The 20,510-nt window shown below is 42.5% G+C and overlaps 1 protein-coding gene across 2 annotated transcripts in view; it reads left to right on the top strand.

Annotated features, from left to right (window-relative positions):
* Window positions 1-285: 285 nt before the first annotated feature.
* The window catches only part of LOC112217382 (kelch-like protein 29), a 120,553-nt gene continuing 100,328 nt past the window's right edge, over window positions 286-20,510 (top strand). Inside the window, exon 1 of one of the 2 annotated variants that reach the window (XM_042300887.1) lies at window positions 286-610. In XM_042300887.1, coding sequence (XP_042156821.1) covers window positions 415-610 — 196 coding nt within the window. In that variant the 5' untranslated portion in view covers window positions 286-414. The remainder of the gene's footprint in view (window positions 611-20,510) is intronic. The other variant, XM_042300888.1, reaches the window with a different exon arrangement.

The raw sequence follows: 20,510 nt of genomic DNA, 5'->3' as shown, positions 1-20,510 counted from the left end.
AGCTAAAAGGATACTTGTTATTAGTTAATGTAATAATAATCAAAGCTCTTTCTGCTCTATCCCCCCTCTCTCTAGGTCCTACGTGGGCACCTCCAGTAGTAACAGTGACCCAATCCAGTCTCCTGCCCCACTCCTATTCCCTCCGCCCCCTCCTTCAGCCACAGTGTCACTGTCCAGTCGCCCATCATAGGTGTGACCCCCTCCATCCAATCCCCCATGCCCCCCACCCCCACCCACTCATGACAGCCCACTTCCAGCTACCCCCACACTCCACCTCACACCAACCCCCCATGGTTCTCAACATGCCCCCCAGCCACCCTACCCCTTGGCCCAGCCCCTGTCGCCTCCTTGCCCCTTTCCTCCACCTCAGGGGGTCCGGGTGGGACACACCCCAACCAACACAACCAAAATGTGATGGGGAACGGTCATCTGATGCTGCACCCCCTCATACCGCCCCCCGTCCTGCCTCTGACCAATGGGCAGTTGGTGCCGCCCCTTCCGTCTACTCTAGTAGCCTATCAGGATGATCCTAGAGGGCCCAACGGGCTGCAGATGCTGAGGACTGTGGGAATGGGGAAGTACGAGTTCACAGACCCAGGACATCCTAAAGGTAAGACAGACCCACTCTGACTGGGCAAGCATGCAGACACACACACACACACACACACACACACACCAAAGGTAAGATGGGCCCTCTCCACATGGGTAAGCACAGAACCTTTGCTTCTGTATTTTGGTTTATGCACTTTATTTTCCACTTAATTAGTTCAGGTTTTATCAGCGTAGAACCCATCTTTTTTTCTTGGCAGAGTGTTTGTACAGGGAACAGCTTCTCTGGGTAGAGAGTGGTTTGTACGGGGAACAGCTTCTCTGGGTAGAGAGTGGTTTGTACGGGGAACAGCTTCTCTGGGTAGAGAGTGGTTTGTACGGGGAACAGCTTCTCTGGGTAGAGAGTGGTTTGTACGGGGAACAGCTTCTCTGGGTAGAGAGTGGTTTGTACGGGGAACAGCTACTCTGGGTAGAGAGTGGTTTGTACGGGGAACAGCTTCTCTGGGTAGAGAGTGGTTTGTACGGGGAACAGCTTCTCTGGGTAGAGAGTGGTTTGTACGGGGAGCTTCTCTGGGTAGAGTGGTTTGTACGGGGAACAGCTTCTCTGGGTAGAGAGTGGTTTGTACGGGAACAGCTTCTCTGGGTAGAGAGTGGTTTGTACGGGGAACAGCTTCTCTGGGTAGAGAGTGGTTTGTACGGGGAACAGCTTCTCTGGGTAGAGAGTGGTTTGTACGGGAACAGCTTCTCTGGGTAGAGAGTGGTTTGTACGGGGAACAGCTTCTCTGGGTAGAGAGTGGTTTGTACGGGGGAACAGCTTCTCTGGGTAGAGTGGTTTGTACGGGGAACAGCTTCTCTGGGTAGAGAGTTGTACGGGTGGTTTGTAACAGCTTCTCTGGGTAGAGAGTGGTTTGTACAACAGCTTCTCTGGGTAGAGAGTGGTTTGTACGGGGAACAGCTTCTCTGGGTAGAGAGTGGTTTGTACGGGAACAGCTTCTCTGGGTAGAGAGTGGTTTGTACGGGGAACAGCTTCTCTGGGTAGAGAGTGGTTTGTACGGGGAACAGCTTCTCTGGGTAGAGTGGTTTGTAGGGAACCGCTGGGTTGGTTTGTACGGGAACCGCTTCTCTGGGTAGAACAACCGCTTCTCTGGGTAGAGAGTGGTTTGTACGGGAACAGCTTCTCTGGGTAGAGAGTGGTTTGTACGGGGAACAGAGAGTGGTTTGTACGGGGAACAGCTTCTCTGGGTAGAGAGTGGTTTGTACGGGGAACAGCTTCTCTGGGTAGAGAGTGGTTTGTACGGGGAACAGCTTCTCTGGGTAGAGAGTGGTTTGTGGGTAGAGAGTGGTTTGTACGGGAACAGCTTCTCTGGGTAGAGAGTGGTTTGTACGGGGAACAGCTTCTCTGGGTAGAGAGTGGTGTACGGGGAACAGCTTCTCTGGGTAGAGAGTGGTTTGTACGGGGAACAGCTTCTCTGGGTAGAGAGTGGTTTGTAACAGCTTCTCTGGGTAACAGCTTCTCTGGGTAGAGAGTGGTTTGTACGGGAACAGCTTCTCTGGGTAGACAACAGCTTCTCTGGGTAGAGAGTGGTTTGTACGGGGAACAGCTTCTCTGGGTAGAACAACAGCTTCTCTGGGGGTAGAGAGTGGTTTGTACGGGAACCGCTTCTCTGGGTAGAGAGTGGTTTGTACGGGAACCGCTTCTCTGGGTAGAGAGTGGTTTGTACGGGGAACCGCTTCTCTGGGTAGAGAGTGGTTTGTACGGGGAACCGCTTCTCTGGGTAGAGAGTGGTTTGTACGGGTGGTTTGTACGGGGAACAGCTTCTCTGGGTAGAGAGTGGTTTGTACGGGAACAGCTTCTCTGGGTAGAGAGTGGTTTGTACGGGGAACAGCTTCTCTGGGTAGAGAGTGGTTTGTACGGGGAACAGCTTCTCTGGGTAGAGAGTGGTTTGTACGGGGAACAGCTTCGCTGGGTAGAGAGTGGCTTGTACGGGGAACAGCTTCGCTGGGTAGTTTGTGTTGCCAGAATGTCTGTAAACAACACTACAAACACAGTTAACACTACCTATTTGGAAACAGTGCCAGATCTCTACAAAGCTGCACCAAGGTCACGGAATGTACACACAAACTATTATGTTGCTTTAATTGTCCAGCTACACCCACATTCACCTTTTTTAAGCTTCTTTTAAGCCTGGAGAACTTTTATCTTTTGAAAACGGCGAGGGGCGCAGCATGGCGAGTGTTGCGGTCTCTGCTGCGTCTCAAAGCTGTACATGTATGTTAACCTTGGAGGTTGTGAGGCAGGGCCAGAGACGGATGTACTAAATTCTCTGACCAATTTTCACATTTAATGAAGCTTTTTATTTTCCACTACTCATTAGATTTAGTTTCTCTCTCGTTTTCGCACTATATCAATAAAACGTGAGCAAATGAGTTTCCACATTGATGTAGAAAGCAGTTGTGCCGGTTGGTTCGGACACATTTTAAATGAGACACCAGCTGGAATGGAAACAAACATTTGTCCAGCAGCAGAGCTAGTTAATTTCTGTTGCATCTCCTGTCTCCTTAGATGCTGTCTGGTTTTTGTAATTGGATAAAGGGATGTTTGAGCTGCCATTAAGGTTAACTCACCACTTTTCTGCGATATCCACCATTTTGATCTCAATAAATAATTCACGTGAATCGTGATGATCCGTAAAACGCAGTGTATCACCCATTGATTGATGTGTGCTTCATCGAATATCACGTGTCACTGCTATGAACAGCCAGGCGCATCCCCTAACCAGCCGTTAGCCAAATCAGCTACTTCTCTCTGTCCATTCTTTCTGTGCATTCTCCATAAGTTTAAAATGTTATTTAGCTGTGATGGCGAGCTAGGGTGTGGGGGGTTGGTGTGTGAGGGGAAATAGGATGTGTGGGACAGGGAGTAAATTCGTGAGGGAGGGAGAGTGAAGCTGTATGTAAAGTTGCCAGAAAGGTATGCTAAAGATGGTTTCATTTAGACCTAGTGTGTTGTCCCCTTACTGCATCAATGAAATTGCAGATCATTATGTATTTATATTCCTTACTACATTCCTTCTGCCCAATCACAGGTATGGATGTGAGTAAATCTGATTATTTTCTGCAGTAGCCTTTTTGATTGTACAGTAAAAAGTGCAGTGTTTTATTTTTAATTTTTTTATTTTACATTTACCAGTTATGAACAAATTCTTATTTTCAATGATGTTCTAGGAACAGTGGGTTAACTGCCTGTTCAGGGGCAGAATGACAGATTTGTACCTTGTCAGCTCGGGGATTTGAACTTGCAACCTTCCGGTTACTAGGCCAACGCTCTGACCACTAGGCTACCCTGCCATTTCCCCTATGTTAATTTTGCATTTAGGCGTGCCACCGCTGCTAAATAGTTGTCGGCACTCCCAAAAATGACTACTTTCAGTATTTTATATCTTTAAACAAGATCACAAAAAATAAAAAGTAGACAGTCGGAGAATCTAAAATTAAAAAAATGTCATGGCATGAGGCCCCCATTGATTTTGAGTTTCTCAGATAGCATAAGAACACGGCATAAGCCATGGCAAAATGTGCAGAATTGCAGGAAATTAGCTTTAAAACACATTACCTTTTTATTTCCCAGTCCCATCACAAAAAAGTGTAGAACTGCAAGTAACTAACATTTTCTCTCCGCCCCATGGTAAAATGTATAGAGTTGCAGGGAACTAGCTTTAAAACGGCAACATTTTGTCATTGTGGAAAGGGAGCACTCGGTACTGTGATACTTGGCTTGGTATCACATCGTTAGTGAAAATTATGGTTATGGTGACTAGAGGTCGACCGACTATGATTTTTCAACGCTGATACCGATTATTGGAGGACCAAAAAAAGCAGATACCAATTAATCAGGCCGATATTTATTTATTTGTAATAATGATAATTACAACTACTGAATGAACTTATTTTAACTTAATATACATCAATAAAGTCAATTTAGCCTCAAATAAATAATGAAACATGTTCAATTTGGATTAAATAATGCAAAAACAAAGTGTTGGAGAAGAAAATAAAAGTGCAATATGTGCCATGTAAGAAAGCTATCGTTTAAGTTCCTTGCTCAGAACATGAGAACATATGAAAGCTGGTGGTTCCTTTTAACATGAGTCTTCAATATTCCCAGGTAAGAAGTTTTAGGTTGTAGTTATTATAGGAATTATAGGACTATTTCTCTCTACCATTTGTATTTCATTAACCTTTTGACTATTATTTTTTCAGTGAAATACGGAACTGTTTGGTATTTTATCTAATGAGTGGCATCCATAAGTCTAAATATTGGTCTTACATTGCACAACCTTCAATGTTATGTCATAATTACGTAAAATTCTGGCAAATTAGGGAGCCCAAACTGTTGCATATACACTGACTCTGCGTGCAATGAACGCAAGAGAAGTGACACAATTTCACCTGGTTAATATTGCAGGTTAGCAGGTAACCTGGATTTCTATAAGCTAAATATGCAGGTTTAAAAATATATACTTCTGTTTATTGATTTAAGGCATTGATGTTTATGGTTAGCTACACATTGGAGCAACGATACGCACCACATCGATTGTATGCAATGCAGGACACGCTAGATAACTACACATGGTTGATGATATTACTAGTTTAACTAGTGATTATGATTGATTGTTTTTTATAAGTTTAATGCTAGCTAGCAACTTACCTTTGCCTGTTACGTGAATGCAGTAAGCCGTCTCCTCGTGGAGTGAAATGTAATCAGGTGGTTAGCGCGTTGGACTAGTTAACCGTAAGGTTGCAAAATTGAATCCCCCGAGCTGACGAGGTAAAAATCTGTCGTTCTGCCCCTGAACGAGGCAGTTAACCCAACGTTCCTAGGCAGTCATTGAAAATAAGAATGTGTTCTTAACTGACTTGCCTAGTTAAATAAAGATTAAATAAAGGTGTAAAAAAATTAAAAAATAAGCCAAACCCGTGTCAAAAAAAAAAACGATTTCCGATTATGAAAACTTGAAATTGGCCCTAATTAATCGGCCATTCTGATTAATCGGTCAACCTCTAATGGTGACACTCATTCTGAAAATAGGCACATTTTCTTGCAGTTTACACAGATTTCTCACGTTTCTGTGCAAAAATGTTTGCTCACCTTTTTGGGCCATAATCAGTTTGCATCCCTGTGGAATACATTGTTGCTACGTTGTAATTTATACTCTTGTATTTAGTACAATAGCCAAAGCAAGTGATAATTGCTTACTTCACATAACCCTAGTTTATTAGCCTTCTATTTAGAAGTACTAGAAAAGTAGCTACATATTCTATTTTGTAAACAAGCAGTAGGGCTCTGCATAGAACCTTGAGACGCGATGAGATGGATTGCGTTCCATTAAATATTCAGCAGTAGAAATCACATACAGATGTCGTTGCAGTAGTAAGGTCACAGCAATAGCTGTGCCATTCAGATCAGTAGCAGGTGTCAAAACAAATGATTTATATATACACTAGATGGCTGATAGGGGGTGCTATGCTGACTCCACTTTGCCTCCATCTTGACACTCACTCATTGCATAAAATATTATGGTATCTATAGAAATGCATTGGTCTTAGTTTTTTCCACCTTTATTTTATTAGACACATTAATACATACTCTTAAATTATATTATGTGAGGAGAACACGTATATTGACAAATCACAACAAAAAATGTTATACATCTAATTTTGAGATTATATATGTTACTGTCCCCACTACAACAAAACTACTTAAATATGTACAATTTTGTCCTTGAAACATTTAAAATACTGTAGAATTCCATTCTACCAGCTGCCCACTGCACTGAGGCTAGGTAACACGGTCACCACCGATAAATCCATGATTATCGAAAACTTCAATAAGCATTTCTCAACGGCTGGCCATGCCTTCCGCCTGGCTACTCCAACCTCGGCCAACAGCTCCGCCCCCCCGGCAGCTCCTCGCCCAAGCCTCTCCAGGTTCTCCTTTACCCAAATCCAGATAGCAGATGTTCTGAAAGAGCTGCAAAACCTGGACCCGTACAAATCAGCTGGGCTTGACAATCTGGACCCCCTATTTCTGAAACTATCCGCCGCCATTGTCGCAACCCCTATTACCAGCCTGTTCAACCTGTCTTTCATATCGTCTGAGATCCCCAAGGATTGGAAAGCTGCCGCAGTCATCCCCATCTTCAAAGGGGGAGACACCCTGGACCCAAACTGTTACAGACCTATATCCATCCTGCCCTGCCTATCTAAGGTCTTCGAAAGCCAAGTCAACAAACAGGTCACTGACCATCTCGAATCCCACCGTACCTTCTCCGCTGTGCAATCTGGTTTCCGAGCCGGTCACGGGTGCACGTCAGCCACGCTCAAGGTACTACATGATATCATAACCGCCATCGATAAAAGACAGTACTGTGCAGCCGTCTTCATCGACCTTGCCAAGGCTTTCGACTCTGTCAATCACCATATTCTTATCGGCAGACTCAGTAGCCTCGGTTTTTCGGATGACTGCCTTGCCTGGTTCACCAATTACTTTGCAGACAGAGTTCAGTGTGTCAAATCGGAGGGCATGCTGTCCGGTCCTCTGGCAGTCTCTATGGGGGTGCCACAGGGTTCAATTCTCGGGTCGACTCTTTTCTCTGTATATATCAATGATGTTGCTCTTGCTGCGGGCGATTCCCTGATCCACCTCTACGCAGACGACACCATTCTATATACTTTCAGCCCGTCATTGGACACTGTGCTATCTAACCTCCAAACAAGCTTCAATGCCATACACACTCCTTCCGTGGCCTCCAACTGCTCTTAAACGCTAGTAAAACCAAATGCATGCTTTTCAACCGATCGCTGCCTGCACCCGCATGCCCGACTAGCATCACCACCCTGGATGGTTCCGACCTTGAATATGTGGACATCTATAAGTACCTAGGTGTCTAGCTAGACTGCAAACTCTCCTTCCAGACTCATATCAAACATCTCCAATCGAAAATCAAATCAAGAGTCGGCTTTCTATTCCGCAACAAAGCCTCCTTCACTCATTCCGCCAAGCTTACCCTAGTAAAACTGACTATCCTACCGATCCTCGACTTCGGCGATGTCATCTACAAAATGGCTTCCAACACTCTACAAAATGGCTTCCAACACTCTACTCAGCAAACTGGATGCAGTCTATCACAGTGCCATCCGTTTTGTCACTAAAGCACCTTATACCACCCACCACTGCGACTTGTATGCTCTGGTCGGCTGGCCCTCGCTACATATTCGTCGCCAGACCCACTGGCTCCAGGTCATCTACAAGTCCATGCTAGGTAAAGCTCCGCCTTATCTCAGTTCACTGGTCACGATGGCAACACCCATCCGTAGCACGCGCTCCAGCAGGTGTATCTCACTGATCATCCCTAAAGCCAACACCTCATTTGGCCGCCTTTCGTTCCAGTACTCTGCTGCCTGTGACTGGAACGAATTGCAAAATCGCTGAAGTTGGAGACTTTTATCTCCCTCACCAACTTCAAACATCAGCTATCTGAGCAGCTAACCGATCGCTGCAGCTGTACATAGTCTATTGGTAAATAGCCCACCCATTTTCACCTACCTCATCCCCATACTGTTTTTATTTATTTACTTTTCTGCTCTTTTGCACACCAATATCTCTACTTGTACATGACCATCTGATCATTTATCACTCCAGTGTTAATCTGCAAAATTGTAATTATTCGCCTACCTCCTCATGCCTTTTGCACACATTGTATATAGACTCCCCCTTTGTTTTCTACTGTGTTGTTGACTTGTTAATTGTTTATTCCATGTGTAACTCTGTGTTGTCTGCTCACACTGCTATGCTTTATCTTGGCCAGGTCGCAGTTGCAAATGAGAACTTGTTCTCAACTAGCCTACCTGGTTAAATAAAGGTGAAATAAAATTAAAAAAAAAATTCATTCCTATGGAGGACTGATCCTACTGGGGAGTGCCAATATGGCCGACCGGTGGCTTCCAAGCCCCTCAAAGGCCAATACATAGAATCAGCAATCCAGGATTTATATAAATCATTTGTCAAAACAGAGCCGCGTGTTCTTGAAAACCTTGTTCGCATACAGGGTCACATGAACAAACACTCGGTGCTCATTTGGCAACATTGTCTTGATTCTCTTAAGTCTTCTCCGAACGGTTGAAAGCTTCCTGATGGTAAGAACACTTTACCTTGCTGTCGTGACTGTCAACCAGTCGGCAACCACACATCTGGCTGCCATGCAGTACAGGGTCCGCTTTACGTTAATTTTTTTCATCACATCCTGCTGCTGTCTCTGTCTCTCTCCAGTCCAATCAATGATTGCGTGCTGTGACAAGGTGGTGAGGAGGCTAGTTAAGGCTAGGACCTTCTCTAAGCACAGATTCAGATCTTTTTTCATAACTTTAATGCTTATGGTTAGGATTGGGGGGAGTAATCTGATTTTTAGATCTGTGGTGAGGGGAAACTTATACGTTGAGCTATGATATACTGTAGAGAAGCGAGCTGCCACACACACACACACACACACACACACACACACACACACTTACTTGACTGGCAGATATGGATGTCTTTGCTTAAAAAATGTAATGAATTGTCGGCTTGACTCTGACTTAAATGGTTTATCGGTTAAGTCATGTTTTAGAGCCCACTTTGGCACAGGCTTCAGCAAAACTCTTAGTGTGCCCTTCTGTGTGTAGTGAGAACTTGGATATTGAGGCAGTCTTTGTAAGGTTGGAGGATTGTAAGAGTGCCTCAAATTCACTATTAAGTAGGCTGTAGAGTAGGGTAATTTGAATGGCTCTCATTGGACTCTAAACACTAAGTGTTGGTGGGATTATTGTTAATTCAAAATGAATTAACAATTGAACAATTGAATGAACAATTATTGTTAATTCAAAATGGCTTTACGCCAAGCGTCCCAGAGAAAATGCAGAGCGCCAAATTCAAATAAATTCCTATAAAAATCCAGCTTTCATGAAATCACATATGTAAGAGACCAAATTAAAGCTACATGTGTTGTGAATCCAGCCAACATGTCAGATTTCAAAAAGGCTTTTCGGCGAAAGCAAACGATGCTATTATCTGAGGATAGCACCTCTGTAAACAAAGACGGAAACCATATTTCAACCCTGCAAAAGCGACACAAAACGCAGAAATAAAAATATAAATCATGCCTTACCTTTGACGAGCTTCTATTGGCACTCTAATATGTCCCATAAACATCGCAAATGGTCCTTTTGTTCGATTAATTCTGTCCATATATATCCAAAATGTCCATTTATTTTGCGCGTTTGTCCAGAAAAACACCGGTTCCAACTTGCTCAACGTGACTACAAAATATCTCAAAAGTTACCTGTAAACTTTGCAAAAACATTTCAAACTACTTTTGTAATACAACTTTAGGTATTTTTCAAAGTAAATAATCGATCAAATTGAAGACTGGATGATCTGTGTTCAATACAGGAAGAAAACAAACTGAAGCATGCTTTCTGGTCATGCGCCTCCATCAAACAGTACACATGAAGTGACCCTCGTTCAAGATGGCTGTACAAAACTCATTACATTACACAAAGGAATAACCTCAACCAATTTCTAAAGACTGTTGACATCCAGTGGAAGTGGTAAGAACTGCAAGCAAGTCCCTTCGAAATCTGGAATCTCAATGAAAACACATTGAAAAGAGTGACCAAAAAAAAAAAAAAATCTGAATGGTTTGTCCTCGGGATTTCGCCTGCTACATAAGTTCTGTTATACTCACAGACATGATTCAAACAGTTTTAGAAACTTCAGGGTTTTCTATCCAAATCTACTAATCAAATGCATATGCTATCTTCTGGGGATGAGTAGCAGGCATTTGAATTTGGGCATGCTTTTCATCAAATTCCAAATGCTGCCCTCTATCCTAGAGAAGTTAAGGGACCTTCTCAACTGTGAGACCTAGGCTTAATTGGCCATCTTTGTTTCACTCATTATGTTTCAGTTTGAAAGAGACAAAACAAAGTCTAAAAATTATAGACACGTAAGGAGAGGGAGAACGACAGACGCATGCAGAAAGGGAGAAAAAGAACGAGACCGAAAGGGAATCCGAGGGTAACATCTTAACCTGAATCCTCCTGGTCTGTCTGGCTCGTAAGGATGACTGGCGGTTGTGTAATCCAGGCATAAGCTGATGACTGGGGTATTACCTTGCTGTCCTCCTCCTGTGCATTGAATCACCCTTCATGATGGGTCTGACTGGCAAATAGAGGTGAGGTCCTTTGCTAGCCCCAACATGCACAGCTATACAGACAGAGTTCAGATGAATTACTAAGCACACACACTTAGGAGGCTACATCTGAACAGATACTGTACATACACACTGAGGAAAGAAACACCCTCTGCATGGTTAGGTTTGAGTGTGCTTTATCAAATCAATTTATATAATAAGGCTGAGCAGACAGTTTGATTGGACGGTGCAGAATGAGACAGTGCCATTTAACATTCAGTCCAGCTGTCGCAGGAAAACGAGCAATCTGGACTTAAGTCTCCCTCTCTCACTCGCTCATTCTCTTTCCCACTAATCCGTTCTTCCTTCAGATTTCCCCGGTCACTCTCCTTATCGTGGCATTCCCAGCTGAAAACAGGTCATTAAAAGACTGACTTACACCACTGGCCTCAGTGGAGTGGAGGAGAGGGAGGAATGGGGGAGAGTAGGACAGCTGGTGACAGATGTAGTATAGGGAGGGTGGAGAAAGAGTAGGACATTTGGGATTGGCGTAGTACTTGGTTGAGAGGGAGGGAGGAGAAGAGTAGAAAGGCAGGTAGAGCACTGTGGTCTCGCCAGCTTAGCAGGAAGAGGAAGAGAACTATACTTGAACAAAAATATAAACGCAACATCTAATGTGTTGGTTTCATGAGCTGAAATGAAAGATTCCAGAAATGTTCCTTATGCACAAAAATCTTATTTCTGGCTTCAGAACAAGAATGTCAAAGCCCAGACTTGAGTCCCACTGACAATCTGTGGAAATATTTGAACCCCATCCAATTTAACAGATTGAGAAAATCTGCACTGAAGAAGGGGAGAAAATCCCCAAATCCTGAAACTAACACAACCAAGATGACTCAAAGCTGTAATCGTGGCAAAAGGTGCTTTTACAAAGTTTTGGCTTTGGGGGAGTGAATTTTCAATACATTTGCACAAATTTCTAAACATGTTCTCACTTTGACATGGTGTATTGTGTGTAGATGAGTGAGAACCCCCCCCCCCATTTAATCTGTTTTAAATTCAGACTAACACAACAAAATGTGTAGTTAAGGGGTATGAATAGAATACTTTCTGAAGGACCTATAGTTGTAGTCTCTAGTATAGCAGGAAGGAGAGGAGGAGTGGAGGTCAAGTACAGTGAGGAGAAAAGCAGGTGCCAGGCAGGTAGTTTAGTGACCTCTAGCTGATGGTTATCATAGTGGTGTCTTGTGTGTTGCTGTAGCAGTCAGACCAACCCTACCACTGGGCCCCTCTGTCTTGCTTTCGCTCAGTCTCCCTCTGTCCATCTCTCTCTCTCCCCCTTCATCCCACTCCGTCGTACTGGCCGTGTGCTGCCGCCGCTGAGTGTTCTCTTGAAAGGCGTGTGTGATTAATGAATGCAGTGCAGCGTTGCTGTGCGTGGCTGCGGCGGGCGGCCGACCAGGAATCTGTCTTAATGAGCTATGCCCCGGCTCTTTCTGAACTGGAGGGGGTACTGTATGGGACTCGTGGTGAGGCCTCTCTCCTTTAAAATCCTATAACGAGGGAGGGAGAGAGAAGGGGGACAAAGAGAGCGAGAACCCGATGTTTCTAGCCTCTCATCACTCGCTCCACTCTGGAGAGAGACGGAGCGTTGCAGATGAACAGCAGAAAACCATCAGTAAACTTAGAGGGGGAGAGATGAAGGGGGAAAGGAAGAACTTGTCCTCACACCACAGGCTCAGTAGTGCCTCCTGAATGGGATCATAAATGAGCCGTTTGAGTCGATATCATGAATATCTGCCCGCTGTTTGGATTCATGCACCAAGGTACTTCAGAAATATCAACCTTATTATCACCAAGGCTTATTATTCATTTGAGAGGTAGTTGGTGAACATAACAGGGTTTCTTAGTACATGAATTGTGTATTATTTGCTGGCTGTACAGGCTATTATTCTTGTGTAACTAGCAGACTATCTACAGCACACGTGCCTACCTACTGCATGTACCATGGTAATGGAAGGTCCCACTTTAAACAAAGTACAACTTATCAAGGCTTTATATAGCGTAAATAAAGACTTTACAAGCGCTACATAAATTATTAATTAATAATCTACAAAGGGTGACCTAACAGGTCTCACTGTAGGGTGAATTGCCATATGTGACAATTCACTTTGTTTATACACCATTTGTAGAGTGACATGCTTTGATTTGTGCATCATTTATGTAGTGCTTAGGAAACCTTCATGTATGATTTTTAAAGCCTTTATAAATTGTGCTTTGCTTAAAGTGGGACCTAATTGAGTTATTATTCAAGGGCATCCACGTTTTCTGACCTTTGACTTTGATCTCTGAAACTCTGAGTTTCCACTGAGGTCACCCAGGTTCTAGGATGACTGCAAACCAAACAGCAAAAAAGTATTTTTGTGTTTATTTCATGCCAACCACTAATTTTTCCCTCAACGAAAACTACAAAACGTTGATCACTCGAACGTAAACACCACATCCATTTTTTATAAATGTTTCTGCTACTGCTTATTCCACAGGTTTAAAAATGAAACTCCCACCCAGGCCAAAGCCAGTGCTCCTAGTACTTAGCCAAGTGTTTAATTATTCCCTTATTTTCTGTACAGCTGTAAACAGACATCAAAACATTTCTCTCCATTGATTATATACATCCTACTTAAGAGAAAGAAGGTAACCAGATACTAACCTTGATTACTCCCTTTAGGGGAACTGACCTTACCCCTCAACTCCTGACCTCTCACCTAATCCACAGCTATCCATCTAGCCTTCCTATATCAACACGTTGCTCTCTTCCATCAAACACATTCCAAAGCCTTCTGGCTTGCTACAGACTCTTTCTATTCAAGGCTTCATCTCTATCGTTTATTTAATATCTCAATGTTCAAATTTTAGCCCATTCCAACACCAGTTAAATAAAGGTTACACACCACACTGACAAAGTTACTTTTTTGGCATTTATGTATGTCCCTATTACCAGTAAAACATAATCAAAACCTATTTCTTTCACTTACTTGATGTGCTGTTTCATTCTCACCCAGGATTTCTATGGAATGCCGTTTGGGTCTTTGTGTGTCAAATAAGCTTGTTGACCAATCAGGACCTGCATATGGCTACACGTCACATAATAATTTAACGCGTGCATAAATTTTATTATGTAGTTATTACACATTGATAACACCATCACTCATATTTCATATCTCACAACGATTCATCGATACCTACGCTATGATGCTGGTAAACTTGTCTCGCGCACCTACAGTGCTGGTCATAAAAAAAAAGCTAGCTCATGGATGCAAACAATGTTCTTCCAACAAAAACATAGCAAAATTACATTTTTCACTAACTATAGTTAGCTAGCTAATTATATAGCTAGGTGTTGTCTAAAATGACCATTTATAAGACAGTTCTTATTTGATCAATGGTGGTCTATGTGAAGCTAGCCACAATAAGGATTAGCAACAATAGTGGACTTTGCGGTTAGCCTTTAAAATAAAAGTATGTAATTGACAGTGATGCAAATTAATACAAATATTAGAATTATGCCATAATTGAATAGATCATGGTAAACGAGGTTGGAATGTTGTATAAAATCAACAAAAGACAATCATTTGACAAATGTTGAAATCACACTGGATGTATTATACTTTAGAATTGCATTGGGGGCATACTTATTTCACTGTACAGCCTTACCTATGGATTGTGGATCAATGACATGAGGTATCAGACTCCTCAGTGACACCCAGAGAACATTAGTGTCGTAGCTCTTATTGCGGGACTTGGAAACAACTGTGATTTGCGCAACATTTATTATCAACCTATGTGTATTGAATACTATTCCCGAGGAAAAACAATACTGTGTGGGTGTTTTTGTTTCATCCGACCAGAGGAAATTTTTCCAAAAAGTACGGTCTTTGTCCCCATGTGCAGTTGCAAACCAGTCTGGCTTTTTTATGGCGGTTTTGAAGCAGTTGCTTCTTGCTGAGCGGCCTTTCAGGTTATGTCGCTATAGGAATCGTTTTACTGTGGATATAGATACTTTTGTACCAGTTTCCTCCAGCATCTTCACAATGTCCTTTGCTGCTGTTCTGGGATTGATTTGCTCTTTTCACACCAAAGTACGTTCATCTCTAAGAGACAGAACCCGTCTCCTAAGCGGTATGGCGGCTGCGTGGTCCCATGGTGTTTATACTTGTGTAGTATTGTTTGTTCAGATGAACGTGGTACCTTCAGGCGTTTGGAAATTGCTCCGCAGGATGAACTAGACAAGTGGAGATCTACAAAAAGAATTCTGAGGTCTTGGCTGATTTCTTTAGATTTTCCCATGATGTTATGCAAAGAGGCATTGAGTTTGAAGGTAGGCCTTGAAATACATCCACAGGCACAGTGAAACAATCTCTGTAAACAATTGTTGGAAAGATTACTTGTGTCATGCACAAAGTAGATGTCCTAACCGACTTGCCAAAACTATAGTTTGTTAACAAGCAATTTGTGGAGTGGTTTAAAAACAAGTTTTAATGACTCCAACCTAAGTGTATGTAAACTTCTGACTTCAACTCTGTAGGTATGCATTTCAGCATAACTAGACATCAGGCTGATACCGATGTTGGCATTTTTAGCTAATATCGGTCGATTCCGATATTTATCGTGCATCCCTACTCTGAAGAATTTATGCTCTTCTGAGGACGAATGGGTTTGCAACTCAATATTAGGAAACTGTTCCTAATGTTTTGTTCACTCAGTGTAAGCCAGAGATGCATAATTTTATAGGAGACAGCGCTATTTCTCTCCTTCACTCAGTCAAGTCAGTCAGAGTGAAACTAATGATTCTGCTTTGCATGATTAATCGTTTGAACGTGGCAATCCCAAATAAGCTGTGTGTGTGTTTTATTAGGCGACTTGGACAGCCTGTCATCCTGCCAGTGGAGTCACAAACTGTTGTCTACTCATCTGTGAGCTGAGGTGGTAAACTGCTACTGGTGGGCTTTGGGCAGCCATCACTTAAAGTAGTAGTTCAACCCGCAATTTGTGTGGAACTCAGTTGTCATCGTCTGTTGTGTACATCCGACAATACTGGATGTGGCCCAATATCTGTGCTTGCGTTCTAAATAGTTAGCATTTTGGGTGTGAAAATATAAAGTTTTTTAGCCAGCTACATTTCTGATGTTTTGCTTGAAGTTTATCTTGGAATTTTATCAGAGAAAAGTAGGCTACATCGAGAAAAGTAGCTACACATCAGTCAGCGCTTTCTGCTGATAGAATGCCAGTTTGTAAATTCTCATCTGAGTGGAGAAATGCAACTGTAACCCAGTTAGTCTGATGCCGAGCAGAAACTACAAAAAGCATTTTAGATCTGCATTTACAAAATGCAGCAAGATATTTGTTATGCGTTTTATCTTTTTTATCTATTTTCTTTGCGCTGAATTCTGCGTTAACCCACAGTTTCAGGTGTCGCGTTTTCTTAATAGTATGTATTACAATTAGTACACAGTATGTGCTCTTAGTAAGTAGTAGGCAAGACTTTGTTGGTAGAAATCTGGGGGGCTTATTCTGAAATTAATGGGGAACGATAACCATCTAAAGCTTACAATTCTAACACATTTTAGGGCGATCTAACGAGGTCTCCCATTCCCTTTAAATAAACAACACTATCAAACAACTTGTTTCTGTAAACATTGACTATCCTACATCTTTTCTGACATTCAGAGAAGTAAACCTGAGAAGTTAACAAATTCGAGTCAAACAACATTCCCACAAAGTCAACACATTCTGTCCTATGTAAATAAATATGCAATTAGCATCTTATTAACATGTTATAAGACCGTTTGAATAATGATGTGGAGAGGAGAAATGAGGCAGCTGAGGTGAGACTGGTTCTGTTTGGAGGTGGTAATAAGGGGATGGAGAAGGGGAGAGGAAAAGGGTGGGGAGCAGTATCAGGTGAGGCTGGTTGTAGCAGGAGGGGAGAAGGGGAGAATAAGGAGAGGGAGAAATTTGTGTGGTGCGGTATCAGAGGTGAGGCTGGCCCTGTCTGGTCGTAGTGTAGCCTAGTAAAACTCTAAGGTCTTAACTCAGCCAGGCATCTTAATTGCAGACACTACCATCTCTGGAGCTCAGGGTCCCCAGATGACGACTGATATGAGCTGACTGGAAGATGACCTTCCTAACTAAGCAGGGTGGAGGTTGGGTGAGGGGGGGCTGTGGAGTGTCCCTGCGTTTTTGCATGTGTAGTGGGCTGGTTATGGCCATTGAAGCAGACAGAAGTGCTAAGCTGGTGTTTGACATGAGTGGAGAGGAGGGACTGCAGTCTGCCGCACGTGCTCAGTCTGAGGTGGCGGGAGGAAAGGACTGGCACAGTATCTGAGGAGTGAGTGTGTGCGTACACCTTCTTGTGACTTTTATGATTCTTATAATGAAGGGATTTGACACGAAAACTAAACACTTCTAAAGTGCATCTCCTGCAACTCTTCTCTCCACCACGGTCTATTTTCACTTCATAAGCCTGAACAGCAATATAAAAAAAAAAACAATCCAAACCATGGGGGGGGGTGTTTCAGTGGAACGGCTCAGTTTTCAAAATTTACCCGGATGTGAGGATTGAGGAAGTGGAGCGTCATGGTCTCTATCGATTGTGCATTTTGACAAGCGGCATCCTCACACACTTCGTACCATCACTTCTCCAACTAGCTGTTCTGCAGTGCGTGACGATCCAATAATGGTAAAGTACACCCACATCCCCAGTCACCCAGGTTGATGTTGTGCATTGGGTTTTCAGAGAGGAACCCCTTGGAGTGTAGCACTGCTATTTACCCACATGAAACGTCCATTCACTGCCACCATCCCCCGTCATATAGTAGGCCAAGCCAATTGATTCCCCTGTTTTAAAGTAGAGTCAAAGGGAATGTAAGTCACGCTCCGATGGAAAACTACCAGGATTTCATTATCACTGCTGGTGGTGTCAAAGCCATTTGATGTGAAGAGATGAATTGCCAGGAGTCAAATGTCGATGTGTTCTTTTGCTCATCAGCCATGAAATGGGCAGTAATGCAGTACCTATGAAGGAACGCCTGCCGGTGTTAGACAGGGAGGCTGCAGAGAGTTGCTGCCAGAATCAGGCACACAGTCAATAGCTGATGTTTAACTCTTAATGAGCAGTCAGGGTGATTAAAACGGAGGGCATACTAGACCAGACTAAACAGCAGCAGATGTAAGAACAACATACAGAGTGACCGACTCTGTGCCAGTTGTATAACCTTTTAACCAAGTGGAAATATATTTGATAAGTCCAAAAGTGCACAACCATCATTGGTGTTGCCAAGCTGAGGAGCGTTACGCAGTATGGTAAAACATGTATTTAAAAGAAATTGTTCATACTGTGCTCTTCTATCGCACGTTCAATGGTGTCAAGCAGTGGTGGAAAAAGTACTAAATTGTCACACTTGAGTTAAAGTAAAGATACCTTAATAGAACATGACTCAAGTACAAGTCACCCAGTTAAATACTACTTGAGTAAAAGTTTAAACGTATTAGTTTTGAAATATTTAAGTATCAAAAGTAAATGGAATAGCTAAAATGTACTCAAGTATCAAAATAAAAAGTATATCATTTTAAATTCCTGATATTAAACAAACCAGATGGAACAAATGTATTATTGACTGATAGCCAGGGGCACAATCCAACACTCAGCCATTATTTACATATGAAGCATTTGTGTTTTGAGTCTGCTAGATCAGTGGCGGTAGGGATGACCAGGGATGTTCTCTTGAGTGTGTGAATTGGGCCATTTTCCTGCCAAAATGTAACAAGTACTTTTGGGTGTCAGGGGAAAATGTATGGAGTAAAAAGTATGTTTTCTTAAGAAATGTAGTTGAGTAAAAGTTGGCAAAAATATAAATAGTAATGTGCAGATACTCCAAAAAAATGACTTAACCTTTCTAGCGCAGGGGAACCTCTCGACAACATTCCGCTGAAAAGGCAGCGCGCGAAATTCACATATTTTGAATGTGTAACTTTCACACATTAACTTCTTGGATATAGGGGGCGCTCTTTTAATTTATGGATAAAAAAACGTGCCCGTTTTAAGCGCAATATTTTGTCACGAAAAGATGCTCGACTATGCATATACTTGGCAGCTTTGGAAAGAAAGCACTCCAAGGTTTCCAAAACTGCAAAGATATTATCTGTGAGTGCCACAGAACTCATGCTACAGGCGAAACCAAGATGAAACTTCAACCAGGAAATGGGCAGAATTTTTGAAGCTCTGTTTTCCATTGTCTCCTTATATGGCTGTGAATGCGCCTGCCCTTTCTATCGTTTCTCCAAGGTGTCTGCAGCATTGTGACGTATTTGTAGGCATATCATTGGAAGATTGGCCATAAGAGACTACTACCTTTACCAGGGGTCCGCCCGGTGTCCTTTGTCTAAATTGGTGCGTAATCTACAAGCTGCACGCAGTCATCCAGTGATTGAGAGGAGAGAGGAGGCTTTCAACGAACGATATATCATGAAGAGATATGTGAAAAACACCTTGAGGCTTGATTCTAAACAACGTTTACCATGTTTCAGTCAATATTATGGAGTTAATTTGGAAAAACGTTCGGCGTTTTGAAGACTACATTTTCATTTTTTTTGGTAGCCAAACGTGACGCACCAAACGGAGCAATTTCTCCTAAACAAATAATCTTTCAGGAAAAACTGAGCATTTGCTATCTAACAGAGTCTCCTCATTGAAAACATCTGAAGTTCTTCAAAGGTAAATGATTTTATTTGAATGATTTTCTGGTTTTTGTGAAAATGTTGCCTGCTGATGCTAACGCTAAATGCTATGCTAGCTGCGCTAGCTGTTACACAAATGCTTGTTTTGCTATGGTTGAGAAGCATATTTTGAAAATCTGAGATGACTGTGTTGTTAACAAAAGGCTAAACTTGAGAGCTAGCATATTAATTTCATTTCATTTGCGATTTTCATGAATAGTTAACGTTGCGTTATGGTAATGAGCTTGAGGCTGTATTCACGATCCCGGATCCGGGATGGCTCGACGCAAGAAGTTAACAAGTCCAATACGGCAAATTAAAGAAACATTTTGTTAATCTACTTATCGTGTCCGATTTTCAAAAATGCTTTACAGCGAGAGCACAACATATGATTCTTAGATCACTGCCAAGTCGAGAAAACACAGCCATTTTTCCAGCCAAAGATGGGTTCCACAAAAAGCAGAAATCTAGATAAAATTAGTCACTAACCTTTGATGATCTTCATCAGATGACACTCATAGGACATCATGTTACACAATACATGTATGTTTTTTCGATAATGTGCATATTTATATCCAAAAATCTGTTTACATTGGTGTGTTACGTGCAGTAATGTTTTGATTCCAAAACATCCAGTGATTTTGCAGAAATACTCATAATAAACATTGATAAAAGATACTAGTGTTATTCACAGAATTAAAGAGACTTCATGGAAAAAGCATAATCTGAGAACTGCGCTCAGAGCCCTAAACAGCCAGAGGAATGTCTGCCATTTCGGAATTAACAAAGTTAGAAACAACACCATAAATATTAACTTACCTTTGATCTTCATCAGAAGGCACTCCCAGGAATCCAAGTTCGACGACAAATGACTGATTTGTTCCATCATTTATGTCCAAATAGCCACTTGTTAGCGTGTTCAGCCCAGTAATCCATCTTCATTAGGCGCGAGCATTT

Source organism: Oncorhynchus tshawytscha, linkage group LG18 (assembly GCF_018296145.1).
Source record: "Oncorhynchus tshawytscha isolate Ot180627B linkage group LG18, Otsh_v2.0, whole genome shotgun sequence".
NCBI lineage: Eukaryota > Metazoa > Chordata > Actinopteri > Salmoniformes > Salmonidae > Oncorhynchus > Oncorhynchus tshawytscha.
Note: the sequence above shows the minus strand (reverse complement) of the source record. Positions and strands in the feature narration are given on the sequence as shown.